The 25,578-nt window shown below is 43.2% G+C and overlaps 1 protein-coding gene and 2 non-coding genes across 8 annotated transcripts in view; all 3 read right to left on the bottom strand.

Annotated features, from left to right (window-relative positions):
- The window catches only part of LOC136627919 (E1A-binding protein p400-like), an 80,991-nt gene that overhangs the window by 37,646 nt on the left and 17,767 nt on the right, over positions 1-25,578 (bottom strand). For 4 of the 6 annotated variants that reach the window (XM_066603431.1, XM_066603430.1, XM_066603428.1 and 1 more), the window contains exons 10-28: positions 25,346-25,395; positions 24,226-24,262; positions 22,780-22,961; positions 22,323-22,500; positions 22,107-22,243; positions 21,707-21,876; positions 20,177-20,351; positions 19,618-19,754; positions 16,625-16,811; positions 15,638-15,804; positions 15,384-15,550; positions 8,478-8,660; positions 6,925-7,083; positions 6,516-6,665; positions 5,413-5,492; positions 3,231-3,520; positions 2,592-2,794; positions 538-707; positions 86-282 (exon numbers count right to left, since the gene is read on the bottom strand). In XM_066603431.1, the coding sequence (XP_066459528.1) occupies positions 86-282; positions 538-707; positions 2,592-2,794; positions 3,231-3,520; positions 5,413-5,492; positions 6,516-6,665; positions 6,925-7,083; positions 8,478-8,660; positions 15,384-15,550; positions 15,638-15,804; positions 16,625-16,811; positions 19,618-19,754; positions 20,177-20,351; positions 21,707-21,876; positions 22,107-22,243; positions 22,323-22,500; positions 22,780-22,961; positions 24,226-24,262; positions 25,346-25,395 (3,019 nt within the window). The remainder of the gene's footprint in view (positions 1-85; positions 283-537; positions 708-2,591; positions 2,795-3,230; positions 3,521-5,412; positions 5,493-6,515; positions 6,666-6,924; positions 7,084-8,477; positions 8,661-15,383; positions 15,551-15,637; positions 15,805-16,624; positions 16,812-19,617; positions 19,755-20,176; positions 20,352-21,706; positions 21,877-22,106; positions 22,244-22,322; positions 22,501-22,779; positions 22,962-24,225; positions 24,263-25,345; positions 25,396-25,578) is intronic. The other 2 variants (XM_066603432.1, XM_066603429.1) reach the window with 1 other exon arrangement.
- On the bottom strand, positions 357-486 carry LOC136630989 (small nucleolar RNA SNORA49). The gene has a single exon (XR_010792990.1). It is a non-coding gene; the product is annotated as a small nucleolar RNA SNORA49 (small nucleolar RNA).
- LOC136630990 (small nucleolar RNA SNORA49) lies at positions 1,346-1,472 on the bottom strand. The gene has a single exon (XR_010792991.1). It is a non-coding gene; the product is annotated as a small nucleolar RNA SNORA49 (small nucleolar RNA).

Genomic DNA, 25,578 nt, shown 5'->3' with positions numbered 1-25,578 from the left:
CTTTATGAGGTGGGAATACCCTTTTAAAAAGGGGAACGAAAGCTTCTACGTTCCAGCTACAAAATCTCTTTATGAAGCAAAGTACCTATAAACATGGATGTCCTTTGCTCTGCCAATGAGATCACACCATGACTGGGTTTTCCCATCCATCACAGGATTTAGATCACTGTCATAAAATATCACTGTGTCCGCTTCTATATGGTATACGCCCAAAGAGTGGATGTGGGTAGACAAGACCATGCAGAAAATCTGAGGGTCTCTATTAAAACTCTTCATTAAATCCTACCAAAGAATAAACAGACAGTTATTAATAGAGACTCCTACTGAAAACCGCAAAATGCACCTGAAACCAAGCATATGTATGTTCATAATCGGAAAGCCAGTGGAAATATAGTTTCCAGAAGCATGATAAGAACAATTTATTTATCCTCAAGTAATGCCAGGGAATGTATGGATAACCATAACCCTGGAGTAAGGATGAGGAAAAACACATCAGCCCATAAAATGAGAGAAATGTATTTAAATATATGAACCTACCTGGCATTGCTCCGAATTAGCATTATCATCAATCCTCAAGAAGGTGAAAGAATTAAAGTCCAAAAAGGTCTCGAGTATGTCAAGCATGAGTAACATCTGAGAGAAAATCAGAACTCGTCGCCCCTCAGATTTTAGTTTTCGGAGAAGGATGGATAACGCTTCCAGTTTCCCTATATACAAACACCAGACATATCAGTTTACCTATTCATTTACAAAGTATTACATTTCTTTTCACTTGACTTGCAAGATTGAAACAGAGGAATACATCATCATCCAGTTTGGGCAAGTGTGGTTTCACATCTACGTTGGCACCTTCGGTCAGAGGTTCCGTCACAGACCCGACACAAAACACCGGAAGAAAAAAAAGGCGAGCAGCTGATGAGAATGTGAACAGACCCCATTATAGTCAATGGGGTCTGTTTGGTTCAGTCATAAAACTGAGCCGCTCGTCCAGGGAATTCTCTTTTCTTGCTCACCAGAACCCGCCGAAGCAGATGTGAAACCACCCTAATAACTGCGAGCTTCCAAGCGGATACATTTGACAAGTCTACATTTATCAGCAACAGGACTGTCTGGACTGGGAAGAACTGTAGCAAATTCTCAGCTACCAGCAGGACTGCTGCACAGCTTTCCCAAACACAACCAGAGATCTTAAAAACGTATTTTTACTTCTATAATATACATTAATGTTACACCGCCACCAGATCATGCCAGCTTCATACTTAACAAGTCTTCACAGAAAATTTCTGAGAAATCCTATATTATAGAAACATCTTTAGCAAATCCCTCCAAGTGAAAGGCTTCTGCATATGTATGCTTCCATTCAATGCCTTGGAAAACAACTTTCCAGTTACTGAACAAAAGCACTTATTTTATCCTCAATTAATGCCAGGGAAAGTATGGTCAACAGTAACCCTGGAGTAAGGATGAGGACTTCTACAGGAGAACAATTGGACAGTCAGCAGAGCATGAAAAAACAAGAATAGAAACCATGAAAAAGAAGCAAAACAAAAACTAATTTGCCATTTGCAGCTCTAAAAAGATTGCACATCAGTATCTAGTTAATATTTCTAGCAAGAATGACCTTTTTCTGGACTTCCTTTAAGTAATAGCATTTAAGATAGCTGCTTCTCAGCTTTAAATGTCTGAAAACACAGATCAATAGATTGCATTTAGGCCGAATGCCCATGGACAGATTATTGCTGTGGAAACCGCGGACAGCTACCCGCCGAGAATTCCGCAGCAATGTCAGTCCATAGACATAATATGTCATACAAATTCTCCCCTGCACACGAGCAGAAATAAACTGCAATTTTCCGCTCGCGGAGGAGAATCACAGCGTGTTCTATTCTGTGCGGAAAATTGTGCAGACAGCTTCCATTGTAGTCGATGGAAGCTGTCCATCAGATGACACTTCCACAGTGAGCACTGTGAAAGTACCGCGGGAATCCGCGTCACAGCCCAGCTTCGGTGCGTCATGCGCTGCACTGGGCTTGCGCGCCAGGCGAGACACTCGCAGCGGATCGGGAGAGGCGAGCATACGGTCTCTGGGGAGTGCCGAGTCCGATTTGGCAGGTGGAATCCGAACCGGCCATGGGCATGAGGCCTTATAAATGATTCCAGGAAGCAATGAAACTTTCCAATAAAACAATCAGAGTTGAACAAGCCATTTAGGCTGGGTTCACACGGCAAATCTGCATGTGGCCGCTAATCCCGTGATTAGCCAGCCATGTGGACGAGATTTCTGAGAAATCTCGTCCACACAGGATGGCAAATCCGCTGCGGCTAAGCCGGCAGAAGCCGCCGCTGCGGCGCGGATTTGCTGACCGCAGCATGTCCATTTTTTTTTCTGCTGCGGCCGCACTCTCCTCTATGGGAGCGCCGGCCGCAGCGGAAGAGCGAGCGGCCGGGCCACTTCAAAACCGCCGCGGGTTTCGAAGCAGCGGTTATCCCGCCGGAAAATCTCACGGTTTTTCGCTGAGGCCATACCGCGAGATTTCCACCGAGAATCCGCCCAGTGAGAACCCAGCCTTAAGGTTCACATCTTCATTTACCTGAATCACACTGAATGAGCCGCAGGTCCGGAGTTTGTACACAATGAGGTGATGTTTGCTCCTTCAAGACCTGCATGTACGGAGCAGCATACTGCCTCAGCCCAAGGCTAAGGATTTTCATGTTGTGCGTATAGAGAGGCGGCGGATGTGGAACCGTCAGATGTGGTGGTGGAACAATAACGGCGGGAACGGCACACAGTGTTCTGGAGGCGGAAACAAAATTTTATAACTGATCACTGCTTAAAACAAAGTTTTTGTGCACATTAGAAAATTCAAATAGTAACGACTCATTAAGATGTCACAAAACGGTCAGTCCTCAGCATAGGATAGATTTACCAATGCGTCATCCCACCCCACAAACAAGACACAGGTCGGTACTCCGCACATCACATGCATAACATAAGCTGTTGTACCAGGTCTGCTGAGGAAGAAACACGGCACGCCAGATCTATTACCCATCATTTTTCATACATTGAGACCTTATTTCACATGCTTTAAATTACATCCATTTTGGATATTTAACAATTCGCTTCTAACGCCTAGCTAATGATGAAACCCATGACAGCAGTTGTGAAAAAGTCTAACCTAGCACCATGGTAGCATAAAAGACAGTATAACCAAACTGCAGACTTTGTTCACCTGTTAACGAGAGGTTCCAGGGCTTCTTTCTTTTGTTCTGAAGTCAAAATCAGGTGCCGAAGAGGATCGCTGGAATTCTCAGGTAACTTGGAGGAAATGGCACAGTTGACAGAGCCGATCCAGCTCCACTGTGTATCCAGAGTAAGAGGGTGCAAGTCAGCAGGTTTCAGGTTGACAAGTGACAATAAGTCTGATCCATACACAGGAGCCCTTCCACAACGGCGCTCATTACAGATGACAATACGATCCAGGCGGCCCTTTAACAAACGCTGCCTGTCCTCAGTGGACTCCTTTGTTGCAAAGAGAAATTGCATCCATAAGATAGCATCTGGTGGAACAGCTTTGGTACACATTGTATTTTCTCCTGTACTCAAACATTTAATATTAACTATTATTAGGACATTGTTTATTCAAAAGCAGCATTGCAGAAGCAGTCCAAGGAACTAAAATTGCAGTGATATAACAGAGTACCTACAGCAATCAGATGGAGAGTTATAAACGTCCGATGACTCACAGTAAGGCCACTCACACATGCTGTCGGCAAAACGCCACGATTCTTGCACCGTTTCCAGATGCAGGTTACTGCTCCGACAGCGGTTTTTAACGCGCCGCATCATTTTGATGGATGATGAGGTGCGTTAATCCCGGTAAAATAGAGCAGACAGATCGAGTGCATGTCTGCAAGGCTCCACTGAAATCAATGGGAGCCTTGTACTGCAGTGTTTGGTAATCGCGGTAAAAAACGGATGTGTGAGAGTAGCCTAACAGTCGAGACTGGGTGTTTACAAAATCTGCAGTGCATGTTATTGCTAGGCAGCTTCACCCTGCTCTCCTTGACTCTGGCTTGTAAGAACTGACAAGACACCTACCACAAGCAGGAGGCAGAAGAGAGCAGGCTGAAGCTGCATGAGAGGATACACAGAGATTCTGCAGGGCGAGCAATATAACAGTTCTACTACTGCCTGTCCTTAGATAGAACTCAGGGCAGTGCAGTGTGAGGAGACTCCATGTGATCGTTCCCAAGAAGAAAAACAAAGTAATCTTGTAGATATGATAGCTTTTAATGGCTAACAAAAATACATGATGTTATTGCAAGCTTTCATATCTCTCAGGATTCTTCCTCAGGCATAATGGAGTAGATCCGAAGAGTGATTGATTGATTGATTGATTGATTGATTTGATAGACAGACAGACAGACACACATACTTATGACAAGGCACAGACAAGGATGTGATTCATTTGCACTTTAAAGGATACTACAACAGGATGAGTAGATAAATAAAATCCTACTTAAATGGTCAATTGATAAAGATGTGAAAGTTTTACGGTCCCTGAATTAGTGTTAGGGGGTCACCAGGCCAGCAATGTTATCTATGCTATAGATTTCTCATGCTTCCCAGTCACGCATGAATCTTCTTAAGGAATTTCACCCTTTATTGAAAGTGTCAAAAGTTGTTAGAAATTTATACTCCCAAATTCTTCTATGGCTTTGTAATTTGAAATTGCCTTTAAATATAATAACTTTCATATGTTGTGTCCATGACTAGAAAACATGCTCGGCCACAGGTAATTCTGTCTTTCTTTGTGTGGCAATGAGATCTCATCCTGTTTCTCCAACATGAAGCCCCCCAACAGAACATTTGCGGGACAGGATCAGGTAAAATTGCTGTGCATTTACAGTACAAGCAATGGTGTTTTCAAACTATAACAGACAAAAATCTGTGCGGAAATGATTTCATGGAGGATTTGCTATGAAATCTGGGACAACACACAGTGTGTGGACTTTGCCTCGAATGGAAAGCCACAGATGACAATGCTGCAGGCAAGATATGAGGGCACATATGAGGCACTTTTCCTTGCTTTTTCAGCTTTTATGAATAAAACGTAAAAGCTGATAGACTACTTCTGAGTCATTATAACCCACTAAGATTTCCACCGAAGCTGTATTGTAAAGCTTAGATTAAATTATCAGCAATTCCTCTTTAGCAGCTGAGACACAACAAATAAAGCTTTCCAGCCATCAGACTAAAGCCTGTCCTAGTAAATATTCAGGCCAGATTGTTTATCTAGTACAATTTAAAGGAAACACAAACCCAAATAGTGTAAAAGATCTATGATCAGATGGGTTGGAAACTGTAAGAGAACGTCATGCTACACTCATTACCTCAGAAGTTGCACATACCTGAGCATTAGGTGTCGCAGAAGAAGCCAACTTTGTTACTGACTCCACGGCAGTTTGCGCAGTTTTGGCAGCTACTGGAGCTATAAAAAAAAAAAAAAAAAGTTATTTTTACAAATAAGTACAATAACTTGATTAAACCTACAGATGTAGTAAAGCCCGTCTGTCAGTTAGTTCTGCAGATATAATTTTAGTAGCACTCAATAAGAAAATCCAGTCATGGATATTTTATATAAACTTATTTAAAAGATTTAAAGGGGTTGTCCCGCGGCAGCAAGTGGGTCTATACACTTCTGTATGGCCATATTAATGCACTTTGTAATATACATTGTGCATTAATTATGAGCCATACAGAAGTTATAAAAAGTTTTATACTTACCTGCTCCGTTGCTAGCGTCCTCGTCTCCATGGTGCCGACTAATTTTCGCCCTCCGATGGCCAAATTAGCCGCGCTTGCGCAGTCCAGGTCTTCTCCTGTTCTCTATGGGGCTCCGTGTAGCTCCGCCCCGTCACGTGCCGATTCCAGCCAATCAGGAGGCTGGAATCGGCAGTGGACCGCACAGAAGAGCTGCGGTCCACGGAGGCAGAGGATCCCGGCGGCCATCTTCACAGGTAAGTATAGAAGTCACCGGAGCGCGGGGATTAAGGTAAGCGCTCCGGTGAGCTTTCTGTACGTCCCTGCATCGGGGTTGTCTCGCGCCGAACGGGGGGGGGGGGGGGGGGTTGAAAAAAAAAAAAAACCCGTTTCGGCGCGGGACAACCCCTTTAAGGGGGTTTCCTGCTAACATTTATCTCAAAGGGAATAAATGTCTGATTGCTGGGGAACCCACTGGGGATTCAAAGATTCGCATACCCCAAATCCTCTATGAGAATGGAGCAATGGTGCTCATGGCATGGAGAGAGATCAATGCGTTTGGCAATCTTCCTCCGTCCCATAGAAGTGTGCGCACCATTGCTCCATTTTCATACAGCATTCGGGGTGCAGGGATCTCAGGAATGCTGCAGTTCCAGCGGTCAGACCCCATAGATCAGACAGTTATTCCTTATCCTTTGTTATTAATGAGAAAACTTGTATTTGTTGTAGCACCTATAAATTCCATCCTCACCTGTTGATGTTGTATTGAGCTGTGAAGCTCCCACATGGGGCTGATTCCTCATTATATTAGCTGCTGCGCCCTGTTGCACAGCTGGAAGGACAACTGATCCTTGAGGACGCAAATACTGACCAGGAGCCGAAACTATCTGTAGAACATTACCTAAAAGAAGCAGATAAAAGTAAATAAAGCCAATCCTGGCTTTGGCTTTAAAAAATGCCTGGAAAACGATGAATTGGGTACTTAATGCCTATTTTAGACATCAGTGCATTTTGTATTTCTTTCTAATATCTCAACTCTAGGTGATTTCGAGAGCTGTATCAGAAAACAAACTCATGGCACTGTGGTTCAGATGTATAAACACTATAATTTGGTTAACATAATCTAAACAGTTACAGTTATTTGGAGTTCACTGAGGTACCTTGTAGCTGTAATGGCTGGCCAGCAGTTAGTTGGCGGAGTTGGCTCTGGGACAGGGTAAATTTATTTCCTTGGAACTGCAGGGTAACTGGTGTTTCGGGTTGAGCAATTCGTCCCTGGGCACCAGCAGCAAGCTGAGCAATTTTTACAACTTCCCCACCTGTGAAGAAATAAGTGATAAAAATATATATTAAAAAATGAAGCTTAAGACTTAAGTCACAGAACATTGTGGCTTCCAAGATTTATTTTTCCAGAGCGATGACTGATATGATTAATACTTTTCATAACTAATTCCATAAACTTTCCATATTTTTAATTACTGGATGTAATCATGCACAATGCTACAGTCTTACTGCTAAACGACCGGCTACCATTGGTTTAGGAACAATAAGTAGGAAACTATCAAGTCTTGGACCAAGCTAGCATTCAGGCAAAAGGCCAACATGTGAATCTAGAGCAGCACCAGAATGGACTACAGTGGGCAAAAGAACACACCGAGGACAGAAGATCAAAGGAAGCAGGTTTCAAATAATAATCATCAGGCATTTCACCTGGAGGAAATAAAAAAGGCTATGAACACTTGTAATACAGAAAAAAAAAGTTTAAAAAGTTTACACTAAGGTTGAGGCTGCAATATTCATTTCTCCATTCTTTTTCAGACCCCCAGTATACAGTCTGTAACCTGCTCCTGGTTTCAAGCTTATCTGGTGTGGGGATTGTTCCTCCTACCGCGTTTCCCCGAAAATATATTTTTTGCCTCAAGAGGCACAGTGTCTTATTTCCGAGGAAAGTCTAATAATACTTACTGCCAGTGTCCCGGTCCTCGCACTGGCCTCAGTCGCTGCTGCAGGCTGCCGCATCCTCCTTCAAGCAAACAGAGCAGTTCTTCTTGGAAGTGTGGCTCGAATACCCCACCTCCAGGAAGCTAATGCTCTGATTAGTTAATCGAGCGCTGTGTCAGCTAATAAGAGCCGGTGCTCAATTAACCAATCACAGCCACTCAAATGACATAATTGAAGAACTGCTCTGTCGGCTTAAAGGAGGACGCGGCAGCCTGCAGCAGAGGAGACCAGCGCAAGGACCGGAACGCCTAGCTAGGGCTTATTTTTGAAGGAGGGCTTATATTTCACGTCTCCCCCGAAAATCAGGGTGGGTCTTACTATCAGGGAAACACGGTAGAAATAGATGCAGAAGATGTCAGCCCTCAGCAGCTACAAACAGTGCTATGTAGGATCCAAGTTAGAAGCTACATTACAGCCAGGTCTGTATAGGAGTTGCAAAGACTGCAAAATGGCAGGACGTTTTTTTAACTAAGACATTCTTAGACTGTTGCTTAATTTTGAATTTATGAAGCACACGAATAGAAAAAAATAAGAACCAGTGGAAAGGCGTACATAGCCTTTAAATAAACAGGTTTGTAAGTTTGCATCTGGTTTAGACCTTTGTCAGCAGGCCAGGATATTGTGGTTGCAATAAAACCTCACATCAGGTCCGTATAAACGTGTAAATAAAAGTATGTGACTTTTACATGAGGAGGGCTGTCAGGAAACTTACTTGGAAGCCTGGCCTGAGAACTGAGCACCAGCCTTGGAGAAAGAACACTCTGCTGAACTGTATGCTGAGAAGTCTGAGAATGGGTCAGTTGCCTTACTGCATTGGCTGCTGCAAAGGTTGCTGGTGCCTGTGGCCTAGGAACTCCCAATGTGATATGAGTAGTCTGACCCTGAGTGGGAGTTGCTGAGAATGACATTAATAGTTAAACGAAGAAACGTTTCTTGCATAAATTACAATTAAAAACATTGCAACGGAGGTGTAAAAAGGCAACTGGAAAATAGTTTACATAGTTGTAATAACTGAAGCATAGAGATGTGGCGTTACATCACCTTACAAAATAAGGTGTAGTTTTCTCCTATAAAAGCAGGTTACCCCTTTGTCATTACGTCACACTAGTATAACATGCAGCATTAGAGCCAATGTACAATGCAGTTGTGTGTATTGCTAATATATGCAACAGAGCACTGGGCCACCAGGGCTGTCAGCAGCGCTACTGCAGTAATAGTGTCTGAATGTATGAGGCAAAAGAGGAACTTTTTGGAAAATGTGCAAATAACTATTTAACAAAGAGGCAAAAACTAAATATTAAATGGACAAAACACATTTTCTAACTTGTAGTTGTCATGGCAATGTATTTTTGAATTTAGAGTCACCCCAGAACATCTTGCCCAAACTCCCAAATCACCTCTGCTCTGTCCTAGCCCTACTAGAGTCTACGCTATTATGTCAACGCCATATCAAAGTCAAGTTCTAGATTATTGGGATGCCCCCGTTACTGCCAAGCAATCGTGCCTGCTACATAATACACGCCAAAAACGTAATCTGACACTACTTAAAGGGGTTGTCCCGAGGCAGCAAGTGGGTCTGTACACTTCTGCATGGCCATAATAATGCACTTTGTAATGTACATTGTGCATTAATTATGAGCCATGCAGAAGTTATAAAAAGTTTTCTTACTTACCTGTTCCGTTGCTGGCGTCCTCGTCTCCATGGTGCCGACTAATTTTCGCCCTCCGATGGCCAAATTAGCCGCGCTTGCGCAGTCCGGGTCTTCTGCAGTCTTCTATGGGGCTCCGTGTAGCTCCGTGTAGCTCCGCCCCGTCACGTGCCGATTCCAGCCAATCAGGAGGCTGGAATCGGCAATGGACCGCACAGAAGAGCTGCGGTCCACGGAGGAAGAGGCCATCTTCAGCGGTGAGTAGAGAAGTCACCGGAGCGCGGGGATTCAGGTAAGCGCTCCGGTGAGCTTTCTTTACCTCCCTGCATCGGGGTTGTCTCGCGCCGAACGGGGGGGGGGGTTGAAAAAAAAAAAAACCCGTTTCGGCGCGGGACAACCCCTTTAAAGGGGTTGTACCAAAAATGACCTATCAAGTATCCATAGCATAAGGTGATAAGAGTCTGACTGGTGGTGCTCTTACCACGGACACCTCCGCCGCTCTAGACAATGGGGGTCCCATGTCCCCCTCTTCTTGTCACTGCATCCACACATGGACATGGAATGCGGCGCTGCTCCAATCCTCTTCTAACGGGACTGATGGAAATAGCTGAGTAAAAGTGCACAGCTATCTCAGTCAATTCCATTGAAGGTGAATGGAGCAGCATCATGCATGCACAATCATTGCTAATATAATCTCCTCAATGCGTGAGGTGCGATGAGCCCACAGTGAGAAGAGGGGAAAATGACCTTAGTTATAAGTGTGGGGGGGGGGGGGGGGGGGAATTAAACGAAGGCAGTATCAGTCCAGTATCTAACATTCAAGGAGCTTGACTACGTGGACCTTACAAATTAGTAATGTTAAAATATAACTTTTATTAACTATCCAATAAAAGAAAAAGTGGAAGACAAAACACACATATATTAGAATCAGATATAAAGGGATAAGAGAAAAAGAAAATGCCACTAATGTAGGTATGAATAGACCAAAATTATCCGAGTCAGCGGATCAGACTCGCTAAATATTTGTTATGGGTCTATTTAGGCGTAACCCACAGATCTGTTGGACGTGTGTCGCTCAGGTGAAGAAAGTAATGCACGTTATGCATTCACATATAAAGCGTAACCCTTAGATGAGGAGGTTAGGCTATCACAGTACGTATCATTGGTCTATTGTCGCGTGGCCAATAGCTCAGATCCGTTGAACGTATGTCATACGGATATAGACACAGGCATGTGCTCAACAGGTAAGTATAAAATGTAACCTGTCTTGTAATATTGGACGTATGTCGCCCAGATGTCAGGAAAGACACACTATCACATATAAGTCGTAACTCTTGAACGGAGTGATGCGACTTAGACGATACGTATTGTAGATCTTATTTAGATATGACCACTCGTCTAGATCTGTTAGACGTGTGTCGCTCAGACATAAAAGAACGACACACGCTCAACAAAAAGCAAAGAACGTAACCCAACGCGTTTCCCCCACCTAGTGGGTTCTTCAGGGGTTCCAATGCGTTATTTCCAGTGGTTATACTGGGTAGTGGCTGAAAGAATATTTTGCGCCGTTAATACCAGTGATGTACTGGATAGTGGCTAAGAGACTAGTTCACGGTTTAATCAAAGTATTGTCCACGATTGGCCAAAATAGCTAGCCATTGGACACTTAATAGTTACTACTATCTTTTCAATAAAGACCATCTATTCTTGATACTAAATAGGTTGGACCCTGCATTAAAGCCATAGGAACAAAACTGAAATCAAAGTAAATGGAAAAAACGGCAGCATGTCAGCCCTAGTGGTGGACTGACAGCTGTCAGATGCCCGCATAACCATGGGGATGTTAGGAAATCTTAATTCACGGCAAAAATTACCTTTGACTAGTGTGCATCATTCTGGTCTTATCTCCACTTAGAGGATAGATTTTGTTTTATCCTATTTTACATTGTTGTACTTTTTCACGGTACCAGATTTATGGGGGAATATCTCTATTGAATCTACCCTTTTTGAATCTGGTTGATATCTCTCTTTACTTGGAGATCTAGTAGTAACTATTAAGTGTCCAATGGCTAGCTATTTTGGCCAATCGTGGACAATACTTTGATTAAACCGTGAACTAGTCTCTTAGCCACTATCCAGTACATCACTGGTATTAACGGCGCAACATATTCTTTCAGCCACTACCCAGTATAACCACTGGAAATAACGCATTGGAACCCCTGAAGAACCCACTAGGTGGGGGAAACGCGTTGGGTTACGTTCTTTGCTTATTGTTGAGCGTGTGTCGTTCTTTTATGTCTGAGCGACACACGTCTAACAGATCTAGACGAGTGGTCATATCTAAATAAGATCTACAATACGTATCGTCTAAGTCGCATCACTCCGTTCAAGAGTTACGACTTATATGTGATAGTGTGTCTTTCCTGCCATCTGGGCGACATACGTCCAATATTACAAGACAGGTTACATTTTATACTTACCTGTTGAGCACATGCCTGTGTCTATATCCGTATGACATACGTTCAACGGATCTGAGCTATTGGCCACGCGACAATAGACCAATGATACGTACTGTGATAGCCTAACCTCCTCATCTAAGGGTTACGCTTTATATGTGAATGCATAACGTGCATTACTTTCTTCACCTGAGCGACACACGTCCAACAGATCTGTGGGTTACGCCTAAATAGACCCATAACAAATATTTAGCGAGTCTGATCCGCTGACTCGGATAATTTTGGTCTATTCATACCTACATTAGTGGCATTTTCTTTTTCTCTTATCCCTTTATATCTGATTCTAATATATGTGTGTTTTGTCTTCCACTTTTTCTTTTATTGGATAGTTAATAAAAGTTATATTTTAACATTACTAATTTGTAAGGTCCACGTAGTCAAGCTAAGTGGGGGGGGGGGGGTCTAAGTGGTGAGACCCCCTCCAATCAAGACTTTTATCAGCTATCCTATAGATAGCTGCTAAAAGTAAATCCTGACACAATCCCTTTAACAGTATGGAACAATTCTACAGCTCTAAAAGTTCACAAACTCAAAATAAAGCCAGAAAATGACTCGGTTTGGCCCCATATCTAGATAATTTAATGATAAGGTTATCGGCATCCTTGGTAAAATGCACAGTTTCTAAAACAAAACAGACTGCACCGAATCCCTTTACTCCAGCATCAACTGGATCAGATAATGGATTACCAGATAACCTATATAATTGGATGGATATAGAAAAGTATATAAGACTCAATGCTGTTAGGGCCACAATAAAATATTAAGAGAAAACATTCTAACAGTTTTTTTCTCCTAATCTGTATTGAATTATAATGTTTTATATTATTGAATGATGGATTAAGGCCTCATGTCCACGGGGAAAATCAGGCCCGCCGCGGATTCTCCATGGAGAATCCGTAGCGGGTCCCTCCTGCCCCGCGGACATGAGGCCAAAAAATAAGAATAAACTCACCTGCAGCGGTCCGTGCGTGTCTTCCTTCCATCGCGGCCGGATCTTCTTTCTTTGGCCCAGCGGATGTGCTCGGCACGTCGGCTGCGTGCCGGGCACATCCGCCGGGCCGAAGAAAGAAGTTTCCGGCCGCGAAGAAAGGAAGACCTGCATCGCCCAGAGCAGGTGAGTTCAATTCAGGCGCGGGTCTCCCGCAGATCCGGACGGCTTCCATAGGCTTCAATAGAAGCCTGCGGGGAGCCGTCCCCGTGAGAGACCCGCGCCTGAATGGAGCATGTGCAGATTTTTTCCTGCACACGGGACCCGCGCCTGCAGGGAAAAATGACATCCGCAGGTATTTTACTACCTGCGGGTGTCTAATGCATCCCTATGGGTCGCGGATCCGCGTACAGGAAAAACGCTGCGGATTTAAAATCCGAATTTGCCCGTGGACATGAGGCCTAAAGAAAAGTACTTCCATGTTCCCACATATCTCACATATACTGAAATTGCTGGAATGTACTTTCTTCTTCCTGCAGCAAAGGATGGACAACTTTATAGCGTGTTGGGATAGCAAGCGTGCCCTGTTGAACAAGGACGGTCATGTAACACGGGTGAATCCAGTGTAATATTTACAACTGCTTTACCAATTTTGACACTTCACAATGGATGAGGCATAAGGCCTCCTTCACACGGGCGACAAAGTCGCGTTGCTACAATGCTACAAATCGCATGTATGAGAAGCCCATGCTTTCCTATGGGTTCCTTCACACATGATGTTTTGTAGCATGCTACAAAACGACAGACAAACCTCGCAGGTCCGGCGATATGCCCGCGACACGCGAGGTTTTGTAGCCCATGTTAGCCTATGGAGCCTTCCTCTCTGTGGCATCGCATGAAAACGCGGTTTGCATGCGATGCGATGCAACTGACAGTAGCAAATGCTACTGTGAAAGCTATAATCTAAGCCCTAACTGCAAGGAAAAAAAAAAACAAAAACACACATACCTCACCTTAGACGAGCTGTCAGTCCAGCCGCAGCTTCTCCCCAGATCCCGCTACTGATCTTCTCTTCTGGCCGTGGATTCAAAAATACCCGCCTCCTGGAAGCGCTGGATGTGATTGGCTGACACTTAGCCAATCACAGCAAGTGCTCGATGAATGGCAGTGATTGAACCAATCACAGCCATTCTTCGAGCACTGGCTGTGATAGGCTAAGTGTCAGCCAATCACAGCCAATGCTTCCAGCAGCCGGGGATTTTTCAATCCCTGGCCAGAGGATGAAGAAGAAGATCAGTGCCGACACCTGGGGAGAAGCTGCGGCTGCGCCCCGGACAGCGCGGAATAGGTGATGTACACAGCTTATTTTCGGGGTAGAGCTTATATTTCAAGCCCCCCCGAAAATCCTCGCACGTGATGCTGCAAAGTCGCGCGATTTTGTAGCATCACATGCGACTTTGTAGCGCTACAAAATTGCGGTATTGCTGCGAGAATATCGCAATATCATCGCACGGTGCAGTGATGCGATTTTCTCGCAGCGATGTGTTGTCGCCCGTATGAAGGAGGCCTAAAAGTACTTATGTTAAAATAGCAAATTCTGTAAACAGAATATTAGTGTGTATACGTGTCTGTAATTTAACACTAGAAGGGCACTTTCCCCCAGCACCCCCGCATGAAAAAATATTGCATAAAATGACAAAGATGGATGTCTGTCTGTAAATACGTCTGGATACTGCTTTTTTTGGTAGGTCAAAAAGTGTGATCCGCTGCAATTTTATCAATAGGATTAAAAAAAAAAAACACAAAAAAAAAAACTGGTGACAGATGCACTATACAGAAAATCTATCATCTCCTTGTGCCTTTATCAGGACAGACCGCACAGCTGCACCTGCAAAGGACTCCCTGCGCCATATGCAAAATAAGGTCTGAAGAGCCTCTGGCCTTTGGCAGTTTTAACTACTTTCAACATAATGGAATCCTCCATCTGTGCATTGTTGAAAAAAAACTAAAAAGACGTTTTTGTCAACAGGTAAAGCTGAGGTCTGCGCCCAGCTCAGCGCGCGGGGGGGGGGGGGGGGGGGGCAACCTGTGTGCAGAATCTTACAGACTGCAGCATATAAACAGAGCCAGTATGGAGAATGGGAACTGCAGTGATGGAGCAGCGGAACTCTGGAGTTGGGGGGTATGTGCTCTATTTTGCTTTTCCATTGCCTGCTGTTTAAACACACTTTGGAAAACCAGTTAAGATTAAGGGAGCCTCCTCGGCTAGTAAGAAGTGTTGAGATAGCTTTCAGCTTTCATTAGCATAATGCACAGAAAATCTTTTTCCCCTAACCTCACCCCCTCTTCCATGACTGGGGAAGGGGCGGGCAGTTTAGCGTGATATTTGTGTTTTAGCACATCACCTTGAGCACAAAATAAAGAGCTGTCAGTGAATATATATGCACTTATTTATCACACTTTCAAAGCAACTGTAGCAGAAGTTATTCAAATCTAGTTGAGTTGATGGATTTTCTGATAATTACCTTTGGTCCCATGGGGTGTGGCAAGAGTGGTAACTGGAGACCTTCTAACCTGACCCTGCTGGGTGACGGTGGCCGTAGTTGTGGTCACTACACGTGTTGGTGCTGCACTTGGGAGAGCAACAGTGCGTCCCTCAGGCTTCTGACCATAAAATACTGGCTCGAATAACCTACAACACAAGTGAAATGTTAGATGAATATGTGAATAGGAGGAAGGAGAAAAGAAAGAAACCATTAATAAAAGTGCCAAATTCTACCTGCGGGGTTTAATTGCTGCCCGTTTTGGTCGAGGGCCAGGATCAGGATTATTGTATATCTCCAGAATCAGTTTCCTTGTTAATTTCCGTTTAGTAATCACCTGAGCTTCATAATGCGTCATTTTATTTTCAAGCCCAAGTAAAGAAAACATAGATAAATCTGTGTTCTGTGGAAAAAAATAATGATATAACCGTACATTATATTAATGCAGTAGTACAAGGATAACGGATGAGCCGTGCAGTTTGCAAGTGAAAACATTTTTTACACTTTGTCAAAAAAAAATAAAAAAAATCATCCCTTCCCCAGAAGGAGTTGTCGGAATTGAATGAACCTTTCTGTGTGTGATTGTAATGCTGATATAAGTAAGTGATTACAATATTGGAGCGAAAGGATATTGCAAAATTAGACAACATACATGCCGCATAACAGACCAGCCTCTGCCATCACAGCTACTCCACAACAGGAACCATAGTGCAGCACAACCAAAAGCTCAGGGACCAGCAAGGCAGCCAGCAGAGTCAAAAACACCGTCTCAGAAAGAAAACCAAGCTTGGGATCTAGCATAACAAGTGGAAGCTCTCCTGGTGTGTCTTCACTGCTAACATGCTATAGGCCACACTCTCAAGATCATTCTCCATACCCCCACACCTTTTTTTTTTTATGTCCCTGTCGGGGCCTTGAATGGGTGATGCTATGATCCCACTGATAATAAATTGTAGTAATACTGTACTGCAAAGTATTATTCTTTTTCATAGAGATCACAGGCCATGGCAGACCTGGACTCCATTGTCTGGCATCTAGTTGCCATGGCAATCCATCAGCTCTCCGCCATTACATGGTGGAGAGATGACGACCTCACAGAAGAAGCGCGTTCCTTCTGTGAACCCTTTACATGCCGAGTTTCATCCGTGTTTTTGTCAAAAGTGTGAAAGTTGTCCTGGTAGCTAAAACGTTAACCAGGATGGAGACACATCCAGATGTCTTACCTTCCAGGGATCATATCCGAACACTTGCAATACAAGTGATGCAGTTTTATACTGCAATGCTTGACATGCATAGGAGGAATATCCAGAACGAGGATCCATCAGATCTGGATGGTTACAGATTCTCTGAAGCTGTGTCAGGACATGAAGAACACTGACAAAATGCCCTCCCTTCAGGGAATCCTGCGTTCTGTATAAAGAAAGACAATGTCATTTTATTGTACAGAAAAACATTAATATTGCCAGACCGTTATCAATAGTAAGGTTTGCATTCACCTGTCACCGTTTACTGGATAAGGATAGAAGCACTGCTCTGTCTGACAGTAGTAGATTATAGAGTTGAAGTAGCAGAGCAGACTATAACTTTTATGAGGGAGAAAATGTTGAGTATACTTTGGTATATATGAATGTAAATGCATGTTTCCAAAGATGGTGCCATTAGGTTATTGACAAACATCCCTGTGTGAGCGTGCATACCAAGATAGCCATCGGTCAGGAAGACCAACCTCTGAACTGCTTTATTATAGTTGCTCCTAAGTCTTATACTTTATTTCTCTAGTTTTCTATAGCGAAAAAAATGCAGTGCAAGAAACTAAAATACAGCTAGTGACAAATTGTCTAATCAAACTTGGCACAGAGTTCAGTAACCAAGAGCAGAAGCAGGTCTGCTAATGTAAATAGTAAAGTATAACTGTGCCTTCTAAAATCTTTTGCCATGTCATAGGGACGTGTCAAAAGTTTTGACCGCTGGGGATGTGACAACCAAGACCCCTACCAATTACTAGAAAAAGCCAGGTGAAGCACTCATCTGAGCGCTGTCACTGCTCACTAACTGAAGATGGGCTCAACAGACGAGCGTCGTCACTGCTAGCTAGCTGAAGACGGGACCAATACACTTTCTACTCAGCCTGTCTTCAGCTAGCGAGCAGTGAAGGCGCTCTGATGAGTGTAGCAGCTGGCTCATTCTAGTGATCGGTAGGGGTCAATAGTCTGTCCGTATTTAGGGAGGCCTCACAGATAGATAAACCTCCCAACCTGGTCTGTCTGCTAATTCCTCCTGCGGAAAGCCAGAAAGAATGCTGCAATGTAGTTGCTTAGCCCACTAAGTAGTGGCCCTACTGATCCAGGTAAAGGCAAAACAGGCTGAAATACTGAACCCACTGCCTCAAAGGAAGCTTTGGCGAGGGATTGCAACTCTTGTCCCATAGGTCCTTACGGATGAGGCATTAGCATGAGCGCTCCTTTACACTGGCGAGAGCGATATTGGGCCAGGATTCACAGCCCGATATCGCTCTCGCAATGCAAGTAAAACCCCTGGCTGTGAGGAGTTTTCATGTGAAAACAGCCTCACATCACTGCAGGGAATCCCTTCATCGCATTGCTTCAATAGGGCGGCAGCAGCGCAATGGGAGAACATCGCAATCCTTTGCCACTGCTGTGACAGCAGAGGCAGGGAAATCCCTCATTCCCTTGGGGAGTCCCCTAATCACTGAACACCATGCTGCTGTCACAGTGTTCAGTGATGAGGGGACTCCCTGCAGGGATGAAGGAATCCCCTGTCACAGTAGCAGAAAGGATCGCCTTTCTGCTGCTCCTGGTTTAAAAATAAGTTGCGGCACACAATCAGTACATCAGGTCTCAGTCAGGAGCAAGAATGATGCAAGGTGAAGCCGAATACAGCAGATTCTTCAACAGGATGGCTTCTCACACAGGGCCGGCGGCTTGTTAAAAATCCTTGTAACCAGAGAGCATATAATAAAGTCCAAAGGGGACATGAGTGCATAATAAATGGCTATATATTGTGGCAAGATCTTTAGTTCCTGTGCCAGTACTTCTCTATGCTGGTCATTAGTGACTGCAAATCACTGTCAGTATTAATGTCCACATTAGCTGTACACAATATGGCTGTACAGAAAGTCGATTTCCCCAGTGATGAGCAACCATCTATTGCTCTCAAGGAATGTACAGATTCCTCCAGCCTTGGTGGGATCTTACAACTCTCTGTACATATGTACCCCTGCCTGCCTTTTGCGAGTCTTGATGTTCCATTTGGACATTAAAAGGAATGTCCTCTTTTTGTATTTACATTTAGGAACTTTTTTTCTTTTTTAAATATCCTCAGATTTTTTAGGACTAATGCTAGAATAGCTGCTTATATTGAAGAGCCTTTTTGTGTCCAGTTTACCATCATAACTTTTTCCAGGGTGGACACACCTACTCAGCCTTATGGACATTTTACACAGGACGATTATCGTTCACAATAGTTCAAATTCCAGCTCTCCTGTGGAAATATAAACGATAAGCGTCCCCTGTAAATGCATGCAAAATTTTCAGAACACTGAATGATGAGCCATTCAGTGTAAACTACAGTTGTTCACGGTCTGCTTCCTCTAAATGGAGGCAGGCGCAGAAATATATTTCCATTTTTTTTATTCATCTTTGGACACCTAGAGTTCGGGCACTGCATGGGGTGAGCTCGCCAATTGTCCTTCATTAAAAAGTATCTGTCAAGAAAGGGTTTCTCCTGTAACGGACAGAAACTTAAAAAGGGTTTTTCTGGAACTAAAATATTGATTGCTTATCCTTAGAATAGGCTGTTGATTTCTAATCTGTGTGGATCCAACTCTTGATCATCAGATCAAAGGTGCCACAATGCTGGCTGGAGCACATGAGGCTGTGCCTCGTACTGTAGATCAGCCCTGTTCAATGGAATCCCAAGCATCAGAGCATGACCGATCAATGTCTTATTTACAGAAAAAGACAAAAAAAAGGGGGCTGCATATGACAAACAAACATCTCCACCAACAGCGGCAGAACACACACAACCAAATCTATTTTGAGGTGAAACAAAAAACTAGAAAAAAAAACAAAAAAACACCAAAATCCCCGATAAATGGATCAATCACCCCTGATTATGCACGGATTAAAAGGTCATTAAACGATTTGTTGATAAATCCTTGATAACAAAATAGTGTAATCTATAAATATTGTCTCACCCGGGTTGCATCATCACATCTTCATACATCGCCTTCTGCCGATTTGACAGCTGACACTTGAGGACATGTTCAGACTTTTTGTTTAGCTGCCTCTCCACGTCTCTCTTTGTCCGACGCAATATAAATGGCTGAGCGGACTGTAAAAATCACAATGTTTAAGCTGTAGCACTTGGAACCAAACGGATCCCAGTATTCAAACATCCCCTCCAGCTTTTCTTAGGAAGATGTTCCATCTTTACTATTATAAGTCTATAATCACAACTATTCCTTTCCAGGTTGTGTTACACACAATACGGCTGGAACCGGACGCATAATGTAGTGCTACCAGGTAAAAACTTTGTAAATATTCCCCTCTGCCTCCATGTCACTGTCTCTGAGAAGACCGCTGCTCACATATACACCTCGCCCCAACCTTTACATCTCTCAGCAGACAGGACAAATGTTATCATAGCATATTTTGCTATAGAAGCATTATAATTATAGCTCTTCTTACTCATTCCCTTTAAACATATACACTCAAAATAATGACTAAATAAAAAGGCAGCTAATTGTGAATTACCCGATGTAATCTTATTGATATAGTGTGTCTGTACTCCTGGTCTTGCTCACAGCTCTCTTTTACTGGAAAGTCTAAGTACTGCCTGGACAATGCTGGAATGAGGAAGTGCACCATGGTCCACAGGTCCTTCCACGTGTGCGGCAATGGCGTGTCCCGTAGAAGCAACCTGCGCTGGCTGGAAATAATGGCAAACATTTATCTTTATAAATGTGACTTTTTCATAGAGAAAAAAAACACCATTACAGTTCATGTAGAAGATAATGTAATACAAAGAGTAAGGGAGGAAGAGGCTGTATAGTATTAGCATTCATCAAACAAAGACATTTCGAATTCTACATTTGTCGTTTGCTAATATTTTGCTGCGATATTGGAATATAGCCATTAGATTTTGCTGAAAATTTTTAATGCACATTATCAAGATGTAATGTGACCGATGCTTCCAGGGTAGTCCGATACTATGATGTGGTAGAATCAATTTGGCTAGCACTACAGAGTCACGCCACTGTCTAGGCCCTAAAGCCAAGTTCTGCCAGGTCTTCCACCACAACCCTCACATGTGTTATCCAACCTTCACCCCTGAGCTGGGTCCTTACACTGGCAACAAATTTGGTGACGGAACCAAGAGGTCCTGTGTATCACCCAAGAGAAAAGCTCTAGGCATGAACTTGACCGCCCTGGATGGTAAGACACTGTCAAAGTGGGGGGTGGCAGAGCCCATTCACTCTGGTTGAAAGTTCTGTGAGCCTAAGCAGTGGGTCCTAAGTCAACAATATTAGCTGCCTGGTCCCAAAATAGGCTATGGGATGGTGGGAAGTGACCTCCGGAGTTAACCACAGAAAACTCCTAGTCATGCTGCTCCTATTCCTGACATTCTATCCTTAGGGTATAACCTCTAGCTAATATCAAGGATATTAACCGATTGCTGCTTGAGGTCTTTCCATAACTTTCTATGTAGAGGACTGTTGAAGGATGCTGCAGCCGTGGTCCGCTTTGCCTTCTTCAAGGAGCAGTAACAGTGTGTGTCTGATGCAGCATTGTTTGTCTGCCCCACTTGAGGATAATCAGGGAAGTTAGTTCATCCCCGATTCCCATCTAGAAAACGAAAAAAATGCTAAAACAAGACGACCTGCAAAGCTGGAAGGTCTGTCTCCTACAGACATTAAGCTAAAAACTGATTTCGCTCAGTGCCTACAGACGGGGTATAGCTGGTGTGAGGGACTAACTTTGTGCTTAGGGTCCGCCTTCTAGTGGTAGCAGCTATATCCAAGGTCTGCTGTGTCCCTAATGACAGAGGAGAAATAAAAATGAAACACACCGAACAAAGACCTAATCACACATATGAGCATCCTCTTTAAATCTTGTTCTGTTTTACCCAACGAAAACCTTTAGAGGGGAATGTGATTGAAATTAGTTCTTATTCCAAGAGAATTGGAGTGCCTGGAGAAAACTAGAATATACTTCAGTCCAGTAACAGGAAAGAAAGCCTTGAAACATTAATTACATTTTGTAATTTTTGTTACTACAACAAACCTTGGCATATTTAAGATGGCTTCCCAATGCTTCTCAGACATGTTGCGGATCTGATGGACTTCATCCAGGACCAAATATTTCCATCTCATCTTCATGAATGCCTGAAGCCCCTTGAACAGCTGCTTGTAAGACGTGATGCAGACATGGAAATTGTTGGGCTCCTCCCATCCCTAAAATAAGCATATTATAAGTAAAAGTTGTGCATATTTACAAAGGGTACATAACTAAAACGGCTAAGCAATGACTCTGGTTCACGTGGAGGATACTGAGCTGTTTAGTACAATTAAAATCTTAGATTTAAAACAAATCTTTATCCTTCTCAACCCCATACAAAGCAAATGGAAAAAGAAAAGAGAGAGATCTAACATATGTAATGCCCTCTGTGTGCAGGAAATGTTACCTGTCTCTTTCTTTTGAGCTCTCTTTGGCTCCCAAAATACAGAAGCAGTTTAAGTGATGGACACCAACGTTTAAGTTCCAACTCCCATTTCAGAACATTGCAACTTCGTACAACAATCAAATGAGGACCCCACACTCCTGAAGAAGAAAACAGGGAGGGTGAAGAATAGAGAGAAAATCCAACACATACCAATAAAACTAAGAATTAATTTCTCACCTTCACTGCTAGCCAGATGTGCCAACAATGCAATAACCTGGACATTTTTGCCAAGACCTGATTCATCGGCTAGAATTCCATTAAGATTCTTTTTGTACTGTCGGGCCAACCAGTCCAATCCAATCATCTGATAGTCTCGAAGTTTGCCATGAAGTAATGGTGGTGGAGAGGTTCTTACCTGTGCAGTGAGTACAGTTTAGGATTAAAGGGGTTTTCCCACTACTTAAAATTGCATCACAGCCACTCGGTCCTTCCTGGTCGCTGCTGACCAGAACCTGTGACTGCTGCAGCCAGTTACTGGCCACTGCATTACCTTCTATAGCCAGTGACTGGCTACATGTCCTAGTTAGCAGCAACCAGGAAGTCATGGGAAACCCCTTCAAGAAACTTTAAAGATTCACCTAAAAACTGCAAAAAGTGTTTCGACTTTACTGAAGAACAAAAGAGAACTACTTACTGCTCCAGAGATGCGTGAGCTGCCGCGGGGCAGTAACAGTTCTGCAGCAGCCGCCACCTCTGCAATGTCACGACTGTGTTTTCTTGCACCAATATGGGCAGGATTGCCACCATCCACAGTCAGCAGAGTGTCGATAAGAACGACCTGCTTCTGAGGATAGTCTAAGTGTATGTCACCACAACCTGAGCAAAAATGGAGACACAATTTATTCTTTAATATATTCCTGCTTTGTAACAATATATAACAAATTAATTGCACATGGACGATACTTCTGATAGAGCGATTTTTCAGCCCAAAAATTCGACAGAAATAGCCCTCATTCATTCGAATGGGGAATGCACGTTTTGTTTTTTTTACTCAGACGAGTAGTACTATTTTCTGAATTTCAGATGAGTACAGCACATATCAATGGGCTGTGTTCAACACATCGAACAGCACATGGACAGAGTGCTGTCTGATCAGTTGATTTAAACCACCTGTGTGCTTGTACCCCAACATGTAAGCAAAATCAGCCTAATGATCGCCAAAAAAAATCTAACTATGAAATGCATGTGCTTTCACATGTAAAAGTGTTATTAGACGTTACTTGTCATTCACTAATAGGAACAGAAGACCACAATCCCAGAAGAGCTTGCTCACTAACAGAATACGTGTTGCAAATTTTCAGATGTGAAATTCACATTCAGCACAAAAATAAAAAATTGTAGATTGTAGGCATTAGGCAAATATTCAAATCACCAATGGGTGACATCAATAACATTCACACATTTTTAGGTTCTTTCTATAATCTTTTTTGGGGATTGTGAATGGACGGAAACAAACTGGTAAACTCTCTAGCATTTAGGCATAAATATTTAATGTGTTGGACACTTCATAAAAGATTTCTTAAAAGCTCATCTACTTTACGCCAGGGACTTGTAAGAAGGCCCGTGGCTGTCGCCTTATGGGCTACATAAACAGTGTAGAGCCACGGCCCTCCGCTTTCATAGGACGCAAACTGAATCATAACTGACTGCGTCCAGCAGCTTCACAGAAGAGTTTGTAGCTAGAGACATGGGACATCCAAGTAAGTGATCACCTACTGCAGGTATACCACTCGGCTGCCATCCTCTTGCTAGAGACATGGGACATCCAAGTAAGTGATCACCTACTGCAGGTATACCACTCGGCTGCCATCCTCTTGCGTCTTATGGACGCTGTGCACATAGATTAGCATCCCGGGGTTTTCTAAATAGGCAAGCAGGGTAAATTCAAAGTTCATTGTGCCACAAACAAGAAGTTTAGGACTTTCAGTAAATCTTTTTATAAAGTGGCGAACTCTTAATATAGACAAACACAACAAATGTATGAGACTTATTTATTGACTAATAAACCTCCCCAAATATTTTTCAGTAGTGAATGTTAAATTCAATATTTTATGTGCAAAATAAAAATCAACAAACTTACCTTTCGATTTTAAAAGCGTTCCTAAGGCAACCGGTTTCTGAAGAAAGATAAAACGAAATAGTTACTGACTGGATGGTAACTGTGGGCTAATTAGACATTTTATGTCCTACCTCAACACCCAACCCCTCCCCTTGCTTCCCAACTGACAGCTCATGTGACACATGCATATATGACCCTAAGACACTTAAGCTGTGAATCATGAGCAGCCAGGGGGTGGTGGGGTAGTTGAAGAAAAGAAAACTTGGTCCAGTAAGAAATCATGCGATAAGTTACAAAGCCATCTGAAAAACAAGCCAACTGAGAGACGTCGGCAGATGCAAACGTCTAAAACTTTGCAGTGTAAAGAGGTCCAAGTGGCAGCCTTGCAGATTTAAAGAGTTAAACCGCCATTGTACAATGCCCAAGAGGCACCCACAGTCTGAGTCGAATGCGTAGTAACACAGAAGGGAGGATCTCTGCCCTTTGCACAGTATGCCTCCACCACAGTTGACCTGGCCTGTAATACACTTACTTGATATTATATATTAAGGAGTGATATTATGGTTATGTGACTGAAGCATTTGCAATCATGACAAAACACTGCATCCTTCGATGATACCCGACTCTTCCACGAGTCCGATGCCTGTGGAACCTGCCTAGTTATGGTTAAAGCTGAGGCATAACATACCACCATAGTGCCATGCATGGTGCTTGTTATAAGTTACAGGGTCAGATACGCTCTCACAAAACTAGCACTACTTCTGCTGTGGAAGGGGGTAATGCCCACTGACACTGCTTACCATGATTGTGCAGCTACAGTATGTGCCATATAGGGACTTGGAGCACTACAATACTCTTTATAGGGAGTAATGAGGTGGGCAACGGTTACTATAAAGGTGCAGTAATGTACAAGATGTAGTACTCTAAGAGTTTTCTAATACTCTTTGCACGAAAGGAGGTGGACAATGGCTATAACTGCATAGAATGTACGAGATAGTCACCATACTACGATACCCCACCTATGGAATTGGGGGCAGTGGGCAGAAAACTTAAGTGACCTAATGGCTAGCGGGATACATAGTTAGTGCTACTCCGATCCATGGAACTGAACTTAGGAATCATAGTGCACTTAGTTATTTACCAAATATTGGTCCACTTTGACTGGTAGACTTGCCTTTTTAACTTCTTGACCTGAAAATAAGGATGGATAAAACTGTAATAGAAGGTTCCTTCCATAATGTAAACAACAGTCTCGCATAAGACAGGAAAATTGTAGGCATCGAAACAGGACAGTTCATACATACAAGCTTTGTACATTGTTAGAAAACATATTACAATGACCTTGGAGTAAATATTCACCTGGTTAGGGCCACT

The sequence above is a fragment of the Eleutherodactylus coqui genome, chromosome 5, assembly GCF_035609145.1.
Source record: "Eleutherodactylus coqui strain aEleCoq1 chromosome 5, aEleCoq1.hap1, whole genome shotgun sequence".
Taxonomy (NCBI): Eukaryota; Metazoa; Chordata; class Amphibia; order Anura; family Eleutherodactylidae; genus Eleutherodactylus; species Eleutherodactylus coqui.
Note: the sequence above shows the minus strand (reverse complement) of the source record. Positions and strands in the feature narration are given on the sequence as shown.